Here is a 25,258-nt window from a genome sequence, read left to right as displayed (position 1 = left end):
CTCCGCCCATTTAAATAACGTTACTTTCCACCCGGCAAACCTAGGTCCCTTGGTTGCCCTCCAATGGATCGTGATCTCCCTCTTGGCCAGCAGCAATCCCAGATCTAGAAATGTACTAGTTATTTTCGTTTTGCTAGTGTGAGGGAACCAATGCAATAAGCAGGTACCCTTGTCTGGGTTAGTCTGCTGCTCTGTAATATCAGACAATAGCGCCACTACATCCTCCCAATACGTGCCTAATTGCGGACAACCCCACAACGGATGTATGACGTTACAACGCATGCTTTTGCCACGCATGCTGTTACAACGCCAGTTTTACAACGCAAACCTTTACAACGCATAGTGCTTTGGGGTGCTGGATAGTGAATAGTTTAATTTACTATTCCAACTCCAGTCCCCGTGGACACTAGGGAAGGTGTTGGATAGTAAATTAAATCTATTCCCTATCCTAGAGCGCCCCCCAGCGCAATGCGTTGTAATGGTTTTCGTTGTAAAACCTGCGTTGTAATAGCACTGCGTTGTAAAAGTTTTGTTGTAAAGGATGTCCCCCCCCCACAACATATGCTCCAAGTCTGCATTCACTTACTTACAACGGGGGCACTGTGCTGTATCCACATGAAAGTACTGGTTAATCTTTGCCAGGGTGAGGTATGCCCTATGCAGTATAAATAAGTGAACCAATTGGAATCTGGCATTTCTTGTGCTCTTCCAAGCTCTTTTAACTAACTGCGGCCAGACTGTGTCCGGTATATCCTTACCAATGTCCGCCACCCACTGTTCATGTATTTTCCGCAGTGGCGGTAAGCCCTCCCCAAGCATTCGCCGGTATAAGCAGGTAACGGACAGGCCCCCTCCCCAATATTTTTGAATGGCAGCCACCAGAGCCGTATGGAGTAAATAGTGGCCCCGCGGGAGGCCGAACATCTCTTGCAGCGCACCATATGGCATCAAAGCGCCGTCCTCGTACAGGTCTCCCACTACCTGCAGGCCCAGCGACTCCCACTCAGCCAGCGCTGACCAATCCCCCGTGCGGGAGAGCAGTACACATACCTAGTGGTATTTCTGGAGCATATGACAGAGGCATCCCAACTCTACGGTGGTACCGCCGCCAACAAAGCCGCAAAGTACGCTCCTCAACAGACAAGGAACTCATAAATAGTCTTTGCTGGAGAATCACAAACGACAGTACGTGACGGGGGATATCCGGCTCAACATCCCGCTCAGGCCCCTGGAATTCCAGCTCCACCACCTGGCTGAGACCCTGGAACTGTGCCGCCAAATAATACAACTCAAAATCCGGCACTGCAAGGCCCCACTCTGCCCTCGGGCGCACCAACGTATCAAGTGCTACTCTCCTCCTTCCGTGTCCCCAGATGAAACCACCAACCATAGACCGGAGTTGTTGAAAATAAACCGCAGGAATCCACACCGACAGGGTTCGAAAATAATAGAGCAATCGGGGCAATGCCACCATTTTCAAAAGGGCCACACGACCCGTCACCGAGAGCGGCAAGGTTCCCCAAAACTGCATGCTACTCTTAAGTCCCTGCAGCGCCCTATCAATGTTACCATCCACTAAGTCTTCCTGGGAATGGTATATATGCGTCCCCAGGTAGGGAAGACAGCGGGGCTCCCACGTTATGCCCTGCGCAGTAGCAGGCGGGTCGCATTTTGGGGCAATCGGAAAAATACAAGTCTTATCCCAGTTAACTGAAAGGCCAGAAATTTCCCCAAACCTATGAAGCAACTCACGTGCCCCTTCCAGGGCAACCTCTGCATCCCTCAAAAACATCAAGAGATCATCAGCATACAATGATATATAATGTATGGTGCCACGGAGGCACAGGCCCTGGTACGCCCTCCCTAACCTGGCTCGAATAGCCAATGGCTCTATGGCAAGAGCAAATAACAGCGGGGACCGGGGGCAACCCTGCCGAGTACCCCGCCCCACTGGATACGACGAAGAGACAACCGCCCGGACCTACACCCTAGCGCTTACCCATGAATACAACATCTCCGTCCATCTCACATAACCCTCCCCAAGTCCAAAGGCCCTCAGAATAAAGAACAGATAAGGCCACTCCAGGCTGTCAAAGGCTTTCGCAACATCCACTGAGAGGATCACGTCCAGCCTTTCCTCATCATACGTCACACCCACAATTTGTAGCAAGCGGTGTACATTACTAGCAGTATTACGGGTGGGGCTATATCCAGCCTGATCCGGATGAATCAAACGCCCCATATGCGGGAGGAGTCGAGTGGCCAGTATACGGCTCAAGATTTTATAAACCGTAGTGATCATGGCCAATGGGCGATACGCCGAGGGATCCTCAGGAGCCTTCCCCGGTTTATGTAGGGGGATAATCACTGCCTCTCTAGCAGAGGTCGGCAAAACTCCCAACTCCCTGGCCTCACGAAAGATCAACAGCAGTCTAGGGGCTAGGACATCGATATAGGTCAAATAAAACTCGATGGGCAAACTGTCCATACCCGGCGTCTTGTTACGCGCCATCTGCTTGATAGCGCACCTAATCTCAGACAGTGTGATATCCTGACCAAGGGAGTCGGCTTGTTCCGCTTCTATGCTAGGCAATTCTAGGTCCCCCAGGAACTCTTGCATGTCAGCTTCATCAGCCTGCAGCCTACTGCAATACAATTCTGCATAATAGACACAAAATCGGGCATTAATCCGATGTTGAGGTTACTCCAAGCGCCCCGTCGGGGAGGCCAACGCCAATATAGGCGCACTCCTAGGGTGGGGACTAGCCAACCACCAGTGCTTAATTTGTAAAATTTTAAGTGCAGGTGCTCAAATCTTTTTCGGAGGCCACACCTACTTTTCTCTGGCTCCACCCACTCCATCCATTGGCTCCGTCCACATCCTCAACTGGTACTTCGAAAAGACAAATGATTTTCAGCAAGGGAGGAGCCTTCCTCATAATAAGGTTTTGATAGGAGGTTCCCCTGCCCTATGAACATTTTGAAAAAGATTCAATCAAAAGTGCATTTAAAGCACAAGTTTGGAATAAATTAGCTGAGATCACTAATACATTGAAAAGGGACAATCACAGTGCTCTATGTGCTGATTTGAGCTAAAGGACAATACTGGGATAGGCGGGTGTGCCCTTTTTAATAGGGAGTCTATGCATTGACTGAGTCTATGAATTCAAAAAGATACAACTTTTTCATACTCTTTATGCAGTGCTGTGCTGTACAGTATTTGGGTCGGTTTGTAGAACCATACTACTACACAAGAATTGTATTTATTCACTCACTTTTCAGAGCTTTGCTCTATATGTATTTCATATATTTATATGTACTTAAGTATCACAAACTAAGCTAGCTATTTAATGCTGTTCATTCTGATCAAAAATGTTATTTAAACATTCCATCTGTCAGCAGATGTTTGCATTGTAAGCGTTTTATTTGTTCACTCGAACTCCAATGCCTAGCTAAAGCGAATTTCATCCAATTAATTTGAAGGCCGGGCCCTCACCACATCTGTATTTCATTCAGTCTACAGAGCTGTGCTGTATATCTTTCTCATTTATTCAGTTTGCAAAACCATGCCACATATGCATTTTATTCATGCATTCCGGTGTCTAGCTCTTGTTTTCAAATGTCTTTTTTAAATATATAGCATGTGTTACTACTCTAGATTGCACAGTTGAGTAGGTGTTTGGAATATTGCACTCAAAAAGGTACCTAGTTCATCCATACAATGATTAAGGTTTCAGTCAGCCTTGCCAGAATTCAGGTGGAGCCAGCAGGTCAGTTGAGACCAGCTCGAGATAGGATTGAACTACACTTTCTAATATTTATTAGAAGCCAAACTTACGAGTAAAATTGGATTTTTAATAAATATCAAGGAAAGATAACTTTTACAAAGCTACCTTTTACATGTTTGAAGCTCCACATTTGCTCTTTAGCAGTAGTCCAGGGGGTGATTAGCCCTGATGAGGTGTGAAAACTGCTGACAGCAGAGACATGGCTTGGGTGTTTGGAGGTGTCTACTTTCCCTGGCAGAAAAACTATTGTGGGTATACTTAGGAACTTAATTCACTTCCAAAGGGCCTCCCCTGACACAAGCAAATGTTTGGTGACACCTGGAAAGACTCCAGCTTCTGTCCTCCCAGTCAGGCAGGTACCAAACCAAATGGGGGAGAGCTATCTTAAGGACTGTCTTGAAGTGATCATAGAGGATGGGACTGTTCATTATCCTGGCCACACCTGTGAGTAGGCACATAGGTTCTGCACAAGAGAAGAAGTATTTGCCCTGTTGGATTTTGGGAATCAGGGGCACTGTGGGATTGTATGCAATACGGCAAACAAAGAACAGCTGCAGATGTGGATAGTGTAACCTCTGAGAACTTGGTTCACTCGTTGGTTATAGAAGGGCCAGGATTCACCCCTAGTCACCAGTGAGTGCCAGGTATAAATGTGGTATCTTCAAACCTGCTGTCTGTGACCTGAAGGACCTGCTCCTTCTTATACACAGGACAAAGAAGTAGACTCCAAGGGTCAGTTGGCTGACCTCCTGTGTGGCTAAAGGGCTACTAAAATCTGCAAGTGGCCTTTTCTTGAAGTTTCCAGCTGCCCAGTACCAACTGTACCTGACCTGGGCCCTGCTGGAGCCCCTGCTGGAGTCAGCCTTGTCCTCCAAGTGCTGTTTCTGAGGTCCATGGACTCTTGGCTTTGCCCACCTTGATTTCTCCTACCTCCATACCAGGAACTTGTTAAAGGTGGACTTCCCGACATTAGGAGGACAAGGACAAACCACCACAGTCTATCAGACCAAGCTGAGACCTCACTGGGCTAAGAAATCCGGTTTCTCACACTCAAAGCATCTCCACAGTAGCAAATTCCAGTCCACACACCCTCGACCGGAAGGTATGCAGCCTTGTGAAAGTCAACGATTGGTAAAGCTGCAGCCTTGCCTTACTGAAGGATTCTCAGCTCCAAAAAAGAGCCTAAGGGCCTGACTTAGAACTCATCCAACAGGTTACTTCGTCACAACGGTGGCGGAAATCTCGTCCGCCAAAATATAAATCCCACTATTTCCTATGGGATTTATATTTGGGCGGACGGGATATCAGTCACTGCTGTGACTTATTAACCAGTCAGCCGAGTTCTAAATCAGGCCCCAAGTCCAAGGTAAAAATCCTGACCGTGCGAAGGTGCCAAAAGTATACCAATGTAGAGTGGTCTTTTCTGGCCACATAATCTCAATTTCTCTCACTCTGAGCTATTTCCACCAAAACCATCAGTTTCAGCAGTACCTCACCCAATGCCTATCTGCCTTTGCAAAGATATCCTCGGACACAGCCTGCTGTCTTACCATGCTGAAGGATTTTGACTTTCAGAACACAGATTAAATACCAAGGTAAACCATGCAACATCATCCAGCCAGGGCTCCAGCACAGTCGGCCTCAAATTGTGCCTAGGTCCCAGTCTACTGCGACCAGTGACTACCATTATGCTTTGTTTAAAAGAAAGAAGTCCCAAAAGAATGGACAGTTAAGGATATGCCCAATTTCAATATGTACTCCTAAGGGTATATTTATTTATCTAAAAACAGCATGCCATCAATTGGGCGGGAAAGGCAAAGGTACAATGTGGTATATTCAAATTATAACAGTATCGCAAAAAAGGGGCAAATATGGATTATCATAAATTACTGACACAATTCCTAATTATAATGATGATCATCACAATATATGTTTGGTAAAACTCTGTTTGGATTTATTCGTACAAAAAATTAATTCATCATTCAAAATCACAACATTAAAAACATCATATTATACATTTTATTAAAAATTAAAGAATAAAAACGCAAAGAATCAAAAAGAGTCGACGCGGCGTTTCGGTTTTCTGTTAGTACACCTTCAGGACTGATTCTTGTTCCAGATGGAGTTCCTTCAGTCGGTGGCACACACCAACTGAAGGAAAAGAGAACGGACTGCCAGGAGATAGGAGCAGGGAGGCCGATGTAAAGACAGCGGGTAATGACAAATTGATGAGGCCAGCCCCATTTTGTCACAGTGTTCTCCACTAAGAACGGACCCAATTGAAAGCGGACCGTATTGGAAGCGGCATCGAGACTTTAGTAAAAACTCCTTTACCTAGCTTGAATGGTTAACGACAGCAACGATTACAAAAACGGTGGCTCCTCCTGGCAGTCTAAATCCAGCAAGACTACATCCTAATTACAGAGACATATATTGATGTTGAACAATAGAGACAGATGACAACAAAAAGGAACGTTGTTAAAACTTCTCTACCAGGGAGAGACATCGCACTTTGCTAATCGAGTACAGCATCCTGTGACGGGTCAATCATCTAAAAGCCCATAGAAATGTTGTCAATCAGCATTTTCCAGTAGAGATATTAACTCCATCTGGAACAAGAATCAGTCCTGAAGAAGGTGTACTAACAGAAAACCGAAACGCCGCGTCGACTCTTTTTGATTCTTTGCGTTTTTATTCTTTAATTTTTAATAAAATGAATAATATGATGTTTTTAATGTTGTGATTTTGAATGATGAATTAATTTTTTGTACGAATAAATCCAAACAGAGTTTTACCAAACATATATTGTGATGATCATCATTATAATTAGGAATTGTGTAAGTAATTTATGATAATCCATAATTGCCCCTTTTTTGCGATACTGTTATAATTTGAATACACCACATTGTACCTTTGCCTTTCCCGCCCAATTGATGGCATGCTGTTTTTAGATAAATAAATATACCCTTAGAAGTACATATTGAAATTGGGCATATCCTTAACTGTCCATTCTTTTGGGACTTCTTTCTTTTAAACATTCTTCCCCCCAGTCCCCTACAAGTCTGCGCGGGGTCCTCCTTTTCTTTGAAAAAAAATACCATTATGCTTTCACTTTTTGGCGCTATTTTCACTCAAGATTTCAAATTTTCACATTTTATCCATTAAAGTTTATTTTTTCTAATTTGGATTTGGGATTTTTATTGCTTGGTGTTTTGACTCTTTATGCAGTACCAAAACAGTGATAAATACATTAAACATGGTCCTAAGCAAAGCCGGTCTGCTCTGTGCCATAGCTATCAGTGAGTAGAGCTCTGGTTAATTTAATTACTTTGAGGGTTCAAACTGACAACAGTTGTGATTATGCCTAGAGTTGGGCAGTTGCCCAACCCAAGTAATCCAATTCCTTACAGAAGACCCAAAGCCCTACAATGAGTCAATGGCCTGGTGTGTTCTTCCCTAACTTAATTTGCCTCCTGAGCCCAACTTGCTGCGTGTACAATTAGATTACAAACTGCATTTAATAATGAATAGTTAATTGTGGACAATTGTTTCTGTGTAAACAGCTTACCATCCGTGAGAGACTGTTGCTAAATGTAATCCTGGTTTGCGCAACAGTAGAAATACATACAAGTAAATTCACTTTGCAAAATAAATATTACATATTCAGATGTTAGGTAATTTACTATAGGCAACTACAGTGGAAGAAACTACTTTGCAGTGGAGGAAAGGTAGAAGTTCAACACTTACATTGGCATCAGTTAATAATCATTAACTAACAATATTACATCTAAAAGCCCACATAACAGTAAATGTTGTCTTCAAGCAAATATGAAATCATGTTCCTTGACTCTCTTCTTAAGTCCAGGTTTAAACGTAACCACCAAACATACAAAGAACACTGTGATTTGCCCAACAACTAAGCATATGCAGTTCTTTTTAACTTACCTGAACTTTCATCTTTTTCTAGTGGACGGTCTATACATAATATGCTAAAACTTTCTTCTTTTTCATTGTAAAAGGTTTCTTCAAACAGGACAGGTACAGTGAGATCCCATGAAAAGCCAGTACCTAATTTGATCTGGTTGCCTTGTATTGTAAGTCCCTGAAATTCAACAGAATCAATATGAACAAATGAAAACTGAATTTATTTTCCTTATAAATGTAGACGTGACCTGCAATAAAAAAAAAACAAGTTACTATCTTTGGTTATTACTTTTAGTGGTGGATTAGAGCAGATTCCTCACCTTGAATTTCCCAAGGAGCCAAACTATAGCCAGAAAACTCAAAAGAAGTGCTCCTGCATGCCAGCTGGTGATGCCGTGCGACTCCACTTTGATGCTGTTCCACTCCGGAAATGAAGTGTGAAACCACATACAAGCACCACCCATGCACGCTCACGTCCGTTTCTTTCATGACCCATCAGGGAGTTAATCAGCAAATTGCTTTAATCACTGTGTAAATTCCTTAACACAGACATTTAGATGGAAAGGAGACAACTCTACAGAATGGGGACGTCGGAGGGCGGTGAGGAATCTGCTTAGAGTATTTATCAGAAAAAACATTACCGAAGATAAGTAACTTGTTCTTCTTATGGATACTTCTAAACACAGATTACACACATTGTGATTAGATACCAAATTAGTACCTCCCAAGGAGTTGGATCTGTGGAATGGCTCAGACTAAAAAGTCCTATAGAACCAAACAGGCAAAATTAACATTCTGACGTACCTGTTTGTCAGAGCAGTAGTGCATTGGGAACTTCTGCAAGGATGCCCACGCAGTACCCTGACCGATATCGAAGACAGGCAGTTTGCATGCCAATGCAGTGGTAGGAGCCTTAGCTTAGTAGAATGAGCATTCAGACCTTCTGGAGGCTGATTCTTACACAAGAAGTAGAATATCTTAATACAGAGAACCATCCATTGCAAGATGGTCTGCTTCTGCACCACCTTGCCCTTACTTGCACCAGGGAACCCCACAAACAGCTGATCCTCCACCGGATGTTCCTTGGTATGATCAATGTAAAAGCTGAGCGCTCTTTTGATGTTTAAACAATGGAGTCTCTTTTCTTCTTTCAAAGAATGAGGCTGAGCAAAGATGGTCGGAGGAATTATTGCTTGTCTGAAGTGAAAGGGTGCCACGACTTTTGGTAGAAACACTGTGCGAGTCCTGAAATCCAATTTGTCTGGAAAAAAGGTGGTACAAGGAGAATGTACAGAGAGGGCCTGGAGCTCATTCCCATGGTGTGCTGATGTTATCGCAACCATCAAGTCCATTTTAATATGAGAAAGCGCAATGGCAAACTCCATTGTTTCCAAAGGGGTACACATGAGGAAAGCGAGGACCAAATTGAAATTCCATTGTGGCAACACAAAGTGGCTTTGGCAGAAACATGTATAGCAAGCCTCTAATAAAATGCATCATAACCAGTGATTTAAACCATGACAGTTGGCCTGGTAAACGTAAAAAAGGCTGTTCAGCCCGAAACGTAACCATTAGCCATGCCCACAGCCCTGCTAGGCCAAGGACAAAACAAACAATATATCCAACAGCTTTGCCTGCAATGGGTCCATCTGGCAAGTACTGCACCAAGCCACAAATTTATCCCAGCATCTGGCATACATAAATTTCGCAGAAGGGTGCCTGGCTACTAAGATAACATCAACAACTTCGAGAGGGAGGTCAAAGGAGATTAACTGTCACTGTTCAATGTTCACACATGGTGGTGAAGGTTGAGCAGGCCTGAAAGCAGAACCCTGCCGTTCTGCGGCGATCAAAGATCATCTCAAAATGGCAGGCTGATCGAAGGACAGATGCTCCGGCCCAGTAGTTGTGGGTACCATAGTCTCCTAGCTCAATCCGGAGCCACTAGACTGAGTTGAGGCCCAATTGTTCTTGATCTTTTTCAAAATTCAATGCAGAAGATGTAGCAGAGGGTAGACGTACAGGAGTCCCATGCTCTACTGCATGCAGAATGAGTCTACGAGGGAGAGCCTTCTTGGGAATTCCAACGCACAAATGTGCATTCTGGTTGGTGGCAAGATGGAGCCACGAATCACCCGACTGCTGGAAGACGCTATGCGCCATCACCAGGTATAATCCCAGTCGTGATCAGCTAAGCACACGCAGATGAGTTTCTCTGCCCTGTTTAAAGATTCCATCACTTAGACTGCACCAGCTAAATGCCCTGACTGCTCTGCCAAATCCAGAGGTGTGGCTTCTCATGGTGCAGAACCCAAGACCCAAACCTACCCTGCTTGTTACAGTACCACAAAGCAGTGGTTTTTCCCATGAAAACCTGAACCAGCCTGCCCCTGATGGTAGACAGGAAGACCTTCAATGCCAAGGGTATCATCCACGACTTCAACAGGTTTATGTGGAGGCGGAGTCCTCCAATATCCACCTCTCCGAGAAGGCCTCCCCAACTCAGAAGTGATGCAGCAGGTCCCACCATCAGTACTGGGTATGATGTTATGGTATGGCGTGACAAGGAGGGGCATCTGCCACTGGCCCAACTGTGGGAGAGCAGCCACCACTACAGATCTTCTGCAGTCTCATTGGACACCTGGATAGAATCAGACAGATTTGCCTGGTGCTGGGCCCACGGAGACTTCAGATCCCACTGAAGTTCCCAAAATGTCCCAAAGGCATGCACGACAAGCAGAATAGAGAAGTCAAGCAGGCCAAAAAGTCTCAGAGCCTTACTCACTGAGACCCCGGACAGAGACTGAAACATCAAGATGATAGCTTGAATGTCCTGAACACCTTGGTCCAGAGGAAAGGCCCAAAAGCGCACCGTATCCAGGATGGGTACGATGAAACTGTGTCTCTGCAAAGGAGTCAGGTTTGATTTTGGCAGGATGGTTGAAAGGTTCACCATTGTTTAGAGGTGGTCTGCAACTGACTGTGGTGAGCCCACCTTCAACAGATAGTCTTCGAGGTAAAGGGAGACTTATTATCCCAGACCACTGCAGATCGGCAGTGACAAACCCATCACTTTTATTAACTCCAGAGGGGCAATGGTGAGGTCGGAAAGAAGCATCGCAAATTTAAAATGCTTGTGGCCCATCTTGAACAGACGGTAGCACCTGTAGAATGGTGATGTGAAAATAGGGTCCTGCAGGTCCAACACCACCATCATGTCCAGGACAGAAAGACCAGGCCTTGCCGAGGAAGGCATTGACAGGGCAAAGATCTAAAACAGGATGTTGCCTTCGTCATTATTCGGCACAAGTAAGTAGCATTACTAATAACCACTTCCTACTTCCAGGCACTCCCTCTATGGCTCATTGGGCTAAGTGCCTGCAAATTCTGGTGCAAAACAGACAGATGGTCCTCCAAAAGCTCCTTTGATGTAGGTGGTAGCTGCATCAGGTTGTAAAGGAATGGCAGAACACAGCCCCATTAGACAATTCAGAGGACCAAACTGTCAGATGTAATGCTCTGCCACCTCCAAAGGAAGTGGATGATTCTGCCTCCTATTGAATGGCTATGTACCAGTAAATGTGCAATACCGAAGTTTTTAGGTAGTTGTCAGAAGGGCAGGGACTTGGGGTTACATTGCCCCTGATGGCCTGGTGGTAGTTGTCTGTTGGGCCCACTGCTCTAAGCTTGAAAGGACATGGAGGGCTGTTGTGCTGGTGGCAAGGTTTGCCACTAAGCAAAGCCATTAGCTCCAAAAAGGCCAAAACCGCTGGAGGGATTGGCGGAAATGTTGCTGTGGCTCTGTTCTCCTTAAAACGCTCCCGGATCGAACCTGCCTTTTCACCAAACAGGTGAGTACCGTTGAAGGGCAAGTCCATAAAGGATACCTTGATGTCTCCTGAGAAGCCTGTGATCTGTTTTCACGCGTGGCACCTGAGCACCACGATTGTCCCATTAGCCCTTCCTAGACAATAACTGTTGTCTAGGGCCAAGCTGTGATACATTTTGCTGCATGCCAGCCATCCTGAATGATTTGAGTCAATGAAGCACGTACTTTTTCTGGGGCTGCAGGTAAAATCTCACCAACCATGTCCCAAAGTGTGTGGGGATAGCGTCCAAGAAGGCAGCAGGCACCTTAAGACATGGCTGGCCGATGAGAACATTCTCTTCTCAAACATTTCCATCTGTTTGGATTCTTGTCAGAAGTCATCGGAAAGGCGTTCAAGTTGACACTGTTGGCGGTCATCTGCACCACCAAATTCTCTGGGTTGGATGTAAAATTAAAAAGTTGTAGACGCCTGGAGCCTGTATATGGCGAGGGGGTGATCTCTTGATTAACCAGAAAGCCAAAACATGGTTTTCCCAACTGCCCAATAGTGACTCAGTGAGGGAATTTTTGATGCACCCTGGTGTGCCTTGGCAAGCTAAAGTACCTCTCTAAGGACATTTGTTTTCACCTCCATAGTGAGGGGAATGGGGTGAATTGTAGGAGTGTTATACCAACCCAGTATCGGATGAGGTAGCTAACCCACTGCCATCCCGTAGATCCATGTACCACCTGGCTTCATCATAAGGGTGGGGCGGCAAACTCTTCCTTATCCCCTCCATTAACATCTCCATATGGCTGGCTGTAGTCAGAGCCCAAGTCAAAATGTTTTTATTTATTGTCTGTGCGCGACTGTGTGGTAGAGGGATAGCATCTGAGTCTAAGTATTGAGTATTGGCTGTCAAAAATTGGGACCCAGGTGCAGACTTGGTTGAGGTGAATTTGGTTTGGAGACCACAATGAGTTGCAGCCCCTCTTCCACCGTCAAGGTCCGTGTCACCTGCACAGATTTCAGGGCTGAACACAAAGTCGGCACTGACGCTGGTGTGGAAAAGAAAGCAAGTTCACATAGCACAAGCAGTGCCAATACTAGACACATTGGCAGTTACCAGACTGAAGGCCCCTGAAGCTTTTTAGGGTCCTAAGGTGAACTTCCGGAAAAGTGTCAAAGATATGCAGCATGGCTCTTAAAAGGCATCGATCTCCTGCAATGTCACTGATGGACCTGGGATGCATTAGGAACAAGGACGGAATCAGCTCCTCAGCAGACAGGGAGCAAGACCTGGAGGCTCGGTGACACAGAAAAAGAGTGGCAGGAAAGCACAGATTTCTCTATGGGCTTCTTATATTTTTTTCTAGGACTTACCGAAAGAATTTGACTACGAAGATGATCTGGCTTGGGAACAACTTCAGTAATGGGAGCTGGTCTGCACTCTCAACTTCAAAATAGAATCAATGGAGTGGTGCACCTTAGACAATACCCAAATGTGCACTCTCAACTTCAACCTGCAGAAGGACCGGTCCTCAGATGACCTTAAGATTCATCTGTGTGCAGTCGTCACACGCCTTTGGGTCATGCGCCGACCCCAAAACCAAAGACACATCTTGTGGGGTCAGTCTCAGATATCTGTTTCTGACAGTCCCTACAAGGCTTAGCCCTTGTAGTCTTGCTGATAACATGCTCCACTTAACACTGGAAAAATTTGAAGGAATAAATCACTTCACAGAGTGAACAGAAAGAGGATCGGAGCTCTGCATCTTCGTCTGAAGGTGCAGTAAGAAAGGAACTGAAGTCAGCAAGTATTAGTGGCGCTTTTATGCAGCTCTTCTCGTCCCTTGCTTAGTAGAACGGTGTCAATGTAGAGTTGTATAGCACCACCTACTGGCGCAAGAGCACTGCTTTTGAGTTTTCCAGATCCAGTCTGGCACCTGATCATGTCCACAATTTGCGGAATCTGCAGTTAAATGTAACCATAAGAAAAATGTTTTCCACAACTGCCTGGTTTATTTTTTATGGGCTGATTAATTCCAGTATTTTGCCTGTTTCTACAAATCTTTGCAAAAAAAGATCCAAATGCATAGGCAGATCCAATGATTGACCCTTCATCACATATTTAAGTAAAGTAAGGAAGGAATCATAGAACAAGCATTGGCATAGCCATTAGGTCTCGCTTTTGGGGCCTTATGTGTATTTAGTTAGGCAGCACAATAGACTTGGTGCAACAACATCAACTGTTGCATGGCTTAACACTTATAAGGTCCCAAAGGCGAGACTCATTGGCTATGCCAATGCTTGTTCTGTAAGGCCCTGTATTGGACCTTGAAGTTCTGTGTTTCCTAACAGCATTTCTGTTCCAGTTAGTTTACATTACACACTCACTCCTTTAACTCTGGTCTACACTTCTAAATGAAGGGATACGAGTTAAACACTGGCTGTCTTTTTGGGGTTTCTGATGGCATGGAATCCTTGCCTTGCCTTAACATATGTGAGCCACGACACCCTCCGAAACTTGCCAGGTGGAGTTCTTGTTGGCATAACCCCTGATTTTCCTTGCATTCATTTATAAATTCCGTTTATGGCATATAATACATGAATTGTGGTCCCATTTCTTTTTCTCTTTGAGGCAACCATCTTTCACCACCTCTTATAAGCGTAAGTGCCAGTGATGGTACGCACACTATTAGATTTTCTGTTCAAAATGCTCCAAGTTAGTGTATACACTAACCAAAATAAAAGCAATTCCAGACAGATCTGTTCAGCTTAACACAGGCCGCACAGCTTTTAGGAGACAGTAGATAGATTCTGTATATCCTTTAAGAGTTTGAGCATTTTGATTGATGGTAGAGGTAAAACATGGAACCGCTTTTTGGAGTAAAATGCAGCTTGATGCATAACTTTTCTTTCATTTACAGTGGAAGTATATTATATATATATATATATATATATATATATATATATATATATATATATATATACATACACTAACCAAAATAAAAGCAATTCCAGACAGATTCTATTGTTGTAATGACGGCCCCTAAGCCACTGTGGCCCTACTTCGCAGTCGGTTGCAGCAGTACGAGGGGACACGGTGTGGCGATCGTGGACGTTTGGATCCTTTCCTGGAGACATTTGCATCACCTACCTGCGGAATGACAGCGAGCCTTCACCGACGTGTTTTCCTAACTTCCCAAGCCGCCAACCTGGAGACATAGCCATGATGTATCCTGGGAGTTGCAGTTGGGACATTTTTACAACGAGCAACAGGTGTGCAAAAACATTTGGGGAGGGGCATTTAAGGCACGCTTGCTTACAGCAGCAGTATTGGGTTGATAGGATGCAGGACTCCACGCAGTACAGGGCGCTGAGGAAGGCAAGATGCCGAAATGCATTCGCCGCTGCTGTTTTGATCCAAAAATAAACGTGTCTCCGTGCTGTGAAAAACCCCTCTGGCCTCTGATTGCTTCCTTGGAGGTGATGTTTCGTGATATATATATATATATATATATATCCATTCACAAAATCCTGTCTTTTGGGAACAACAACGAGGAGTGGACCCAATCTGGTGCAAATCCTTAGTGCTTTATTTTGTGCTAGTAAAAAGCCAGCATGACGCGTTTCGCCTCTACCAAGAGGCTTGATCACATGACATGTCATCGACATAAAGGAAGATATTTATAGTTTGTAAAAAGTGCGCCAACATCAACAGTTCATTTCATATGTATAGAAAGTGAAGAAATACTGTGTGCAAGCTTGCAACATTCAAATAAAGGACATTATGTCCATAACAAAACCGTTTGTTTATAAATATAAATACATAGTTTAAAAATATATCTATGTATAAATATATACATTTGATTATTCTCAATTTGTATAAAATATAAATTCATATATCTACAATATGTACATGTCTATATACGGGGCTCGAAAATTCCACTCGACCGCTCGCATAGTCGAGCTAAATTTAACAAGGACGAGCTGTTTTTAAGTCCTACTCGCCCTTTCTGGCGAGTAGGAAAACAAACCAACTTTTGTCCTCGGTCTGTGAAAACGAAGCAAATGTGACAAGATAACAAGATTTAAAGGCATTTTTATTGCTCGCAAAGTTAATGAGCAATAAAGACGTCTTTAAATCTTGTTATCTTGTCACATTTGCTCCACTTTTACAGACGGAGGTCAAGTAGGTTGCAGTTAGGTCGAGGACATTTTTTAAGGTACTAGTCCTGCAGGACTAGGACAATTTTGGGGGATTTTTCGAGCCCTGATATATACACACTTAATACACATGTAAATATGCTAAAAACGGTTTTACGTTTAGATTGAAGTCCCATAAAAAACATTGCTGTCTTATAATACGTTCTTCATTAATCATTATTTCATATTCAATGTCGTAACTGTATTAATGCAACTGTCCTCACTTTCTCCGATTAAACTCATGTGAGTAATATAGGCCTATAGCCTATAATTGACTTTGCATTCACTGATTTGAAACTCCTCCCCTGGGTGCTGTATAAAAAATAAGTCAAAAGTAAATAAGTGCAAGTGCTGCTTAAAAAAACCTATACAGTATTAGCAAACTTTGCCAAGTCCGTTATGGGACCAAACTAGAATCTAATTACCCCAAATTAACGGGGAATGATTGTAATAAGAGCTCTTATTGTATTACTTCACTAGCCTGATCCAATTATGCTCCTATTTAGGCATGTTGAAAAAATAGCTCTGTTTTAATTCTACATTTAGTTAAAAAAAAAAAAAGGGGGCAACCCATATCAGTGTGATATTTGCGTAATGGGATGTATGCAAATCTTCAGTCGCATTAAGACCCCCCGGGCTTTTACTATCCATCTCCAATATATAATGTGTCTCTAGTAGTCTCAGTTTAGCTTCCCTATCCCCGCCCCATTTAAGGGGTGGGCTGGTATATACTAGAAAGTTCTGGAGATGTTTGGGGTCACTGTTAGGTTGTGACTCCAAATGCCGAGCCACCAGGTATGTCTGATCTTTCCCCGATCTTTCCCTGAGATCCCCGAGATTGCCCTTATGTGCTGCAATGTTCGTTTGGGGGCGGGCAAGCGGGTACTGCCCACATAACATAGCCCACACGGACACTGCAGCACATAGACCACATACTCCATTTTACACGTCAGTCTTTTGCTGATTGGGATCGTATTGCTTTTGAAGGGACTTACATAGTGAGTCTTATTTATGCCAAAGCGGCATGCTTTGCAAGACATACCTTTCTTGAAACCTTTGCTCAAGGCCATCAATGTACCTGAAATATTGTGTCAATGCTATTGCTTACCAAGGCTTTGGCCATAGATGGGATCTTCGAAATGTTAACTCAGGTTTGTTGGCCACCAAACCCCCAATTAGTGGGTCCCTTCTCACTAGATTCCAATTCCAGGTAAAGATATTTCGAACCTTGGAATGCTGTCTGTTATATGTTACAATGGCTCTTGCCTGTAGCTGACCACTATTGACTTCTGAGGCTGTCGACTTGGTTTTGGGGATCAAAGCCTGTTGTCTTGCGATTGACCTAGTGCGATCAATGGCTTTATCTATTATTTCCTCTGCTTATCCCCTTTGCATGAAGCGTCTCTTACTCGCCTCCTGGACCTTAGCACAATCTAAGTCTGAACTGCAGATCCGTCTTAATCTTAACATCTCCCCATACGAGATGCTGAGAATGAGATGGTGTGGATGTTGACTTGTTGCATGTAGCAACGTATTCCCTGCAGTTGCCTTTCTATGTAGTCTAGTTGCCAAGTTGTTGTCTTTAACAAACACCTCTAAGTCTAAAAAGCTTACTGATTCTTTCTGTATATCTGATGTAAACTGCAAGTTAAAAGCATTCACATTCAGCTGTTCAACAAAGCTTTCAGCACTGGCCTTGGACCCCCTCCACACCATAAAGAGATCGTCTATATATCTTAGATATAGCATAACATTTTCAGACATGATAACCCTGTGTTGGTCCATGAGGACCCGCTCCTCTCACTGCCCCATGTGCAAGCATGCGAAGCTCGGAGAGAAGCAGGCCCCCCCCTGGCCACACCTCGCATTTGCTGATATATCTGGTAGTTTCAACATACTGACAATCATTTTATTATGGTTCATGCAATTCATGGGACGTTCGTCCAAGTAATGTTCCACGGCTATAATGCCGTCCCCATGTGTGTGTGTATATATATATATATAAACACACCAACCTCCGTTCTCCTGTCGCAATCGCCTTAGCTCTCGATCGCGCTGGAAACAGACACGGACCAAACATGAGATGCTGGTTTTCAGAGTTTATTCAGCTGTCGCCATAACGTTTCGGCACAAAGCCTTGATCACATGACAGCGTAACCACATTTTCAAAGCGTATTTAAAGTGCACAGTGCTGTTTAGTGATTGGTTCATTTGAAGTTACCATCATTAGGCATTAACATAGTAGGCGGACTATACTTTTAAAATAGTACGATATTTACAACCATTCACAGCAACATTCGTAATTATTGCATTTTGCCGACCATTCTATAATATCGGGATAAATCCCTAAATATTGACATAAAATACTGGGTTGAATCCCTGTATGTAAACAATGAAGCATTGATATATCCCTTAATGTAAACATAAAATCCTGGGTTAAATCCCTGAATGTAAACATTGGAACATTTGTCAAATTGTCAGCAACAGTATATAATTTGTGAATATGTCCTATTTAGTAATACTTTATTTCCTACTGATTATACCCCAACCCGTGTAAAGTGCTCCTGTGTGTAATAAAAAAGTGAATTGAAAACAATAAACAAGGACTGAGCTGTTTTTACATAATTCCTTTTAAATTATTTCTTATTCATTATTTTCTAGGCTGTACCCAGTTTCTAAAATTTCTCCCTCGATTTTACACTGTATGGTTATACCAATTTATTCAAAACATGTTTTCTTGCTACGCCTTTTATGTACATAGATATACAGTTCTCCCATTCTCTTTCTTTTTCCTCAGGTTATCAAACACTGTACGTAGTATACATGATATATTCCTACTACATATACTCATATGTGTGTTCTGATTTGTACCACCAACGATTAGGTCATATCTTACATGCCAAATTCCTTCTTCATATTTCATTCTATTTACAATATTATACATATGTGTATAAAACAATCCTTAAAATTCTCATATAAGACCATTTCTCATCTCATTTCATATATATACACCCTATTCACACAGTATCCACTATTTTCAATTTAAAACAGCATTTACTCCATTCCTTTCTCGTTGGTTTTATTTATGTAAGCATGTGTACAAATCTTCAGTCACGTTGAGCCCTATTGGCTGTTTGCTGTTGAATTTGAGTATGTAGTTGGTCTCCATTTTACATATATATATATATATTAAAAAAACTGGTACACAAAAAAACCCTACAGAACCAAAATATCATGGAAGACTGTCTCCTGATGACAGGTGCTTCATTGCATAAAACCAGCTTCAAAAGTCCCTGAAATGCTCAAAGGACATGAAATAACAGGAATTGGTCATTTGCTTTCATTGATTGGCTGGAAAAGGGAGAAGGAATGTGTAATTCTTCCAACAGCTCCCACTGTATTGCATGAATTAAGTACATACATATTTTTAACTGTACCTTGACTTGATTTGCCCCACACAACTAACCCTAGCTATGATCTATTGTTTTGAAAGAAAGCCAAATTTACATAAACTTTACTGGACAAGTTAATAGCTAGTATTTAGGGGTATTATTCTATGATGAGACCAATGTAAACCCAGGTCCCTTATTTGTCTTACTGTGGGCCACGTATACTCGACTTGAGAGAGCAGAGATACATTAAGTCTGTTCTTGATTGCCATCACATGACGCTGTACAGTGAGATGCCCCATCAGGTAGCTATTAGACCAGAACCTGGCATCTGTTGCTGTCTTCGGGGTACCGCGCTGCACACTTTATTTAAGAATTGTGGACATGTGTCAGCCTGCCCTCATAGGTAAACAGTCTACCGCAATCTTCTGCTCTTTCCACTTTTTGTGCACTTCCGCCTTACCTGCTCCATGGACGTTCCTTTGGGAGGAAGCGGCCTCCCACGTGACCTCCAGCGGAGAGGAATTCAGGAATAGGAAGTTGGTAGAGTCTGACATCCATGTGCACATCTGGTATGAAGTATTTCTGAGCCTGCGGTAATCAGTGCGCGCGCTCTGCTCGGTGAGTCAGAGATCAAAAGATTAGAAAACGACGCAGACATTCCAGTAGACAAAAACAACACAGGATTTTCGTATGTGTGCTAATGTGCTTTGAAAGGCATTGGCTTTATCTTTTTTTACGCCACTTGATCTTGCAGGTCAGTTTACTTCATCACTGGAGCTGCGTGTTCAACTTTATCCAGGTGATTGGCCGCTTCCTTGGCAGGACGGAGTTAAAGGGGCTGAGCCAGACACATTCTTTCAGTGGCATCATTCCTGGACTAGACGTGCAATTAAACAAGCATTGGCCGCGCGAGTGTAGGCAGTTAGTTCATGTAAGAATTCTGGGCGGGAGAGTAAGGAGCTAAACGGGGACCCCGGGAGTTGTTTCTGAAATTCTTTCCTCCTCATGAAACGAACAGACGGCGGGAAGCACAGTGATTTTCAGTGGTGCATGTGCGCCCACCACTGCAGTCACCAACAAGCCCGGGAGTTGTGTGCATGCGCGCACGCTAAGGTTATATACAATGTATGTAGTAGGTTGGGTTCTGCATCGCTCCGCGCCTAACTCCTCCATTCACCACTATCCTGACATCTTAGATGCCCACTTGAGTAATGTAACATGCTTGAGGACTATGGGTGTGTTTGCGGTCATATGGAGGGAGGTGCGGCACTAGCGGTACTATCGTTGCTGTGCCCTTTCTCCTATGTGTCGTTGTGGTAGTACTATAAAATGGTGGACAATGCTGCTTAATACAGAGGCAGCTGCGGATGAGACCTGTGACTGGCAATAGTGGGAGGCATCAGTAACCTGTAGGAGGGCTATTTGCGGCCATCCAGGAGTTGGCTCAGCACTGGTGGCCTCATTGTGGTTGTGCCTTTTCTCCGGTGTGTCACGACAGCCGCATCACAAGATGGCGGACGGAGCGACTCAATACGGTGGAGGCCGTGGAACAAGCCTATGGCTGGTAAAGAAGCAGAACGAAACTGGAGGCAAAAGAAAATATATTCTGCAACAGTGCATTGAAGGCAAAAAAGAATTCAATTTGAAGACAAGCCAAAATATACAAGTTCCACCGCGTGTGTGAAAATAGTGCAGGAGCATCTTGAACACCATGCTGGTGATGGGAGGGGATTTATTAGAAGCCAGAAGCTTTTTCTTCAAGTAGCCATAAGCCAGGGGAAGAGACGTTTCATCTGGAGATTAAATCAAAGCCCTGCGGAGAGCACAGTGATATAAAGCAAAGCTGGGGAGAGGCGCGCCTCAGCAGATCAGGGTGTCATTTAAAACAAGACGCGCGAAAAGGAAATGAAAGAAGATGCGCAGCCGCGAGACACGCTCTGTGGTGGGGGAGGGGCGGAGCGAGGCGCTTGGGAGAGCAAGCGGGAGGAAAGCCAGATAGCACCTGATCGGGCGCTGAAAGCTGGCGGCTGCATGCGTGCTTAAACGCAAATCGCTAGGCGAGCAAAAGTGTGTGGTGACACTTAAAAAGCCCAGTCACTAAATGTCTTGCAGAGCAGCGCATGCGGTGGCTCAGGCGAGACCTAAAAAGCTCCTTATGAACATGTAAAAATAAGGAAACTGTGACCAAATTGGAATCAGCAGGATCCACCATAGGTGGTTTGTTTCAGGGACCAGACACTGGCATGCCCATCACAGGAGTTCGACACCGAATATTGACCAATTTTATTTTGGACAGGATTATCACCCTATCCAGAGCAAAGAGAAGGAAGAATTGGAGCAAATCTGTAGGATTAGGTTTAAAAGAGCTACCAAATCAATGGCCATGGAGAGAAGAGAATGTGTCCTGACAAACTTCCTTTCTCTCCCATTTGCATAAGAGGTTATTTTAAGGGAGTGAAGTGGGAAGTAATATGGTGGCATAAGGGGAGCCAGATCCTAAAAATCTTCTATCCCTGAAGCAGATTCTTAAATGGGTGTGAGGCAGGGGTTTAGTCACGAACGAAGGTGACGTAACTGGACAAGTTTTCCTTCTCTTTTACAGAGAGAATCATAAACCAGTACCATCATCGGGTGAATTATTTGTGTCTTCACATTTGATTTAGTAAACTGAATGGAGAATAATATTTTGACTCCACATATTCTTACAATCAAGTAACCAACCATTCCCTCCCCAAAATAAAAAACGTACCTTTCCATTTAGTGTCTGAAATCCATCCTCTACATGTTTCAGAACATACGAGTCGAAAGGGCAGGTAGAATAAACAGTGCTTGAAAGGCTGCCTTTGCGCGGGACTAAGATCTAAATGAAAAATACACACAGCCCATTACATTCTTTTGATAAACTTGAAACATTGTTACATAATTGGAAATTCTTTTTTTCTCTCATTATTCTGAATCAGCAATATACTGAATGGTCAAGGCAGGATTGGCTACATAAAGGGAGGATTACTGACATCAAGTTAACAAAGGGGGGAATTTGTCATTGCCAAGTCCTTGAATGGCAACAAGCTATATATGAAGAGGGGAAACATTGGTAAAATCAAGTGAAATAAATAGCATATAAAAGGAGGAATGAAACTGAACGGGAAGCGTTCAAGACAAGAGGGATTTTGATAACACCTGGGGTCTGATGAGAGTTAATTCTAGAAAGGCAAGTTTGAATTAGAAAACGGTCCTTCTCCACACAAAATGTATTCTCCTTACAAAATATTCTGATAATGGCATTTTAAATCATTAAATTGGAGACTTACGTGGCATTGCTGGGACAGTGTGTCCGGTTTCAGTTCCAGGTGCATCCTTGAGCCTTGTGTATCTGCCACAAATCCTTACCTCCTTCCTCAGCTAAAGGGGCAGCAAAGGTCCCCTATGGCTGACTCTGCCCAATAGATGGTCACACCACCCAATGATAGGAGATTGGGGGATCTGTGCCAACAGATTAGGTGGCTTTAATACCCCTATTCACCCACGAGACCTGGCGTGCACAAGTTTGAATCCTTGAATGGTCCACTTGGCCACTCATTCTTATGAAGTGGAGTTAAAGAGTTACATTGAGATGGGTTCTAACAACACACCTGAGCACCACAATTCAATTCGGGCTGTGGTATGCTATGTAAAACAATGTGATTAAAATGAAGGTACCCTATTTCTACAGTTTTAGATATATACAGTAAGAAATTCCTAATTTTTCCTTTATGTATTTACATTTAAAAATGGATGACAAGGGTATCTGGTGGTTGCCTGAGGTATTTTCAATGCTGCCAGTCATGACTGCTATGCCGATGACCGGTAAGGGCGTTAAAGACAGAAAAGTTTCCTAATGAGGCTTAAACAGGGGTAGATGAGCAAAACGTTTACACTTAAATGTGCACGGTTTCAAATTAACGTATTGATTTATCATCCATGTGCTTTTAAATCATTGAAAAGTGTCAGGCACTGAAGTAGGAGTATACTTTTAGCAGTTAAATCAATGTGGAGATATGAGTTTCCGCTTCAATGTTTTCACATAACTCAAAAGAAATGTGGGTAAACATAAAATTAGAAAAAAATGAATATGGAAAAATAAATCTAGAAATGTATTTTAAAATAAATACCTAAATAAAATTGCCCTCATTATATTTCTATAAATTCAGCCAACCAGATGGCTCACACTAACTGTTTACACGTAACTGAACATAGGTAATATAGTTTGAGATTGGGGCTCACAGTTTTATGTTTTATTTTGCTACATTTCCATGTGTATTTAGCCATATTTATTTTTTGTTGATTTTTTCTGTATTTATCAATATTTTGTGCTTAGAGTAAAAAATTAAGCTGAAATGGGCATATTTCTACGTCTACTTAACTCCCAAATGTTTAACTCATGTTTGAATGTCTAATGGGTTTTAGCCATTTACAGTACAATAGTCATGTGAAATAATTTGCATTGTAGAAGGGCTTAAACAGCTATACTGCTGCAGTAATACAAGTTTCATTAGGATTTTTTCTTTTCTTTTTAACTCGCCTACCTGTCAATCTGCACAACTTTTGACCTAGCTCACATTACTGGCAATCGTCCAAAAGGAAAGCTATTTTCTGTACTTTTCCGTATTTAATAATCACTACGGACAGAAAAATAGATTGTTTTCAAAGTATATTTCTCTGTAAAAATCAGTAAAAATGGAAAACTGGAAGCCTTTCGATACATAAATAGCAATGATGCAGGCAACCAAATGATGGCTTACAATAAAGGCATTTGGACAGTCTGGAGGGTACAGCATTCACAAGCATCACAGAGCATAGAATCATGCAATAAAGCAAGTAAAAGCGTAAACAAAGAAATACAAATATTTACGACCCACCCAACAAGTATTTTAGTACCACCAATTCAACCCTGAAGACAGAAAGACAAATGGAGAACTTTAAAAAACCAGTAAAAAGCATTTTTAAAGAGCAGCACTGGAGACATTTGCGGGCGATTTAAAAAAAAAAAAACACTTTAACTTACAATGCCATGGATTTCGGCGACTTTGTTGTAAAGATCAGGGCGTCGTTTCTGAATGGCCAGATAGAAGGGATTTTTCAAAATATCCTCATCATACACAGCCATAAGGACTTCCGCCTCCCCAAAGTTGAAAGCTTCCTGCCAAGAAAACCGCGAAGAATCAAACCAATTTTCTATACAATTACACGCAGAATTTCTACGATCACATAAATGAAATAGGTGTATAAAGTCTCTAGCTGGAGTGCCCAAATCATGGGAGATTCGTGAATTGTATAATTTACCTGAAACAAAACAAGCAGATACGCGTTATGAGGAATTAAAGTGCCAACGAACCGGGTCCTTTCGGTCTTGAAAAAACTATAACATGACATAAGCCTCTAGCGTCAGGGAATGTGATGTGCTTAATAGCACAAGGACCCTTCTGTAGTCTCGGATCTAGGAATTACATGTGACGGCGAACACGCTCTAAAACCTCTTCAGAAGTGAGCATGAAAGGATCCGACGTGGTTGTGGGTGTCAGAGGGCCAAGGAGGGTCTGAAAACAGGCTCCAGCCCTGGCTTCGCGTTTATACATGGTCACATGCGTCACTGAATGAGGGCCAACTGATGAGCGCCACTGATTTGTACAAATAAAACAACGGGACTAGAATTATTGTATCGGGCCTGTATGGGGCGAGGTGAAAACTTTCGACGTTCAGCGCTTTTCAAAATGCAACGAAAGCAGGACTGTAAACAGGCCGGTAGGTCTCGCCTCCTGACAGCGACTTCCTGTCACCATACACATACATAAATAATAATATGCAGTAGAGAAGAGTGGGCGTTTTGGTCAGCCCCCTTCTTCCTCTATCTTTCATGTTTTTCGTCGTTCCTCTATCTTTCATGTTTTTCGTGGTTCACTGTTGTATAAATAGCTGCCCACCAGGGAATTTCACAGTTTCCCGTGGGTGAAAGGTCTAAACAATTAATAATCAGCCCGAGTTTGGCTCATACTGCTTGCTTCCTCTCACCCATGTTGTCATACTTCCCTTTTTCTCACGTCACGTCCTGTCCCCATTCCCTCGCTCACAGTTACAGCTCTTGTCCCCGCTGCTCCGC

At 43.2% G+C, this 25,258-nt stretch overlaps 1 protein-coding gene across 3 annotated transcripts in view; it reads right to left on the bottom strand.

Annotated features, from left to right (window-relative positions):
* ANKRD27 (ankyrin repeat domain 27) overlaps positions 1-25,258 on the bottom strand; it is a 719,886-nt gene that overhangs the window by 611,332 nt on the left and 83,296 nt on the right. For all 3 annotated transcript variants that reach the window (XM_086945455.1, XM_086945456.1, XM_086945457.1), the window contains 3 exons: positions 24,167-24,301; positions 21,872-21,982; positions 7,734-7,890 (listed from right to left, as the gene is read on the bottom strand). In XM_086945455.1, coding sequence (XP_086801581.1) covers positions 7,734-7,890; positions 21,872-21,982; positions 24,167-24,268 — 370 coding nt within the window. In that variant the 5' untranslated portion in view covers positions 24,269-24,301. The remainder of the gene's footprint in view (positions 1-7,733; positions 7,891-21,871; positions 21,983-24,166; positions 24,302-25,258) is intronic.

This window comes from Lissotriton vulgaris, chromosome 12 (genome assembly GCF_964263255.1).
Source record: "Lissotriton vulgaris chromosome 12, aLisVul1.2, whole genome shotgun sequence".
In the NCBI taxonomy this organism is placed as follows: Eukaryota; Metazoa; Chordata; class Amphibia; order Caudata; family Salamandridae; genus Lissotriton; species Lissotriton vulgaris.
Note: the sequence above shows the minus strand (reverse complement) of the source record. Positions and strands in the feature narration are given on the sequence as shown.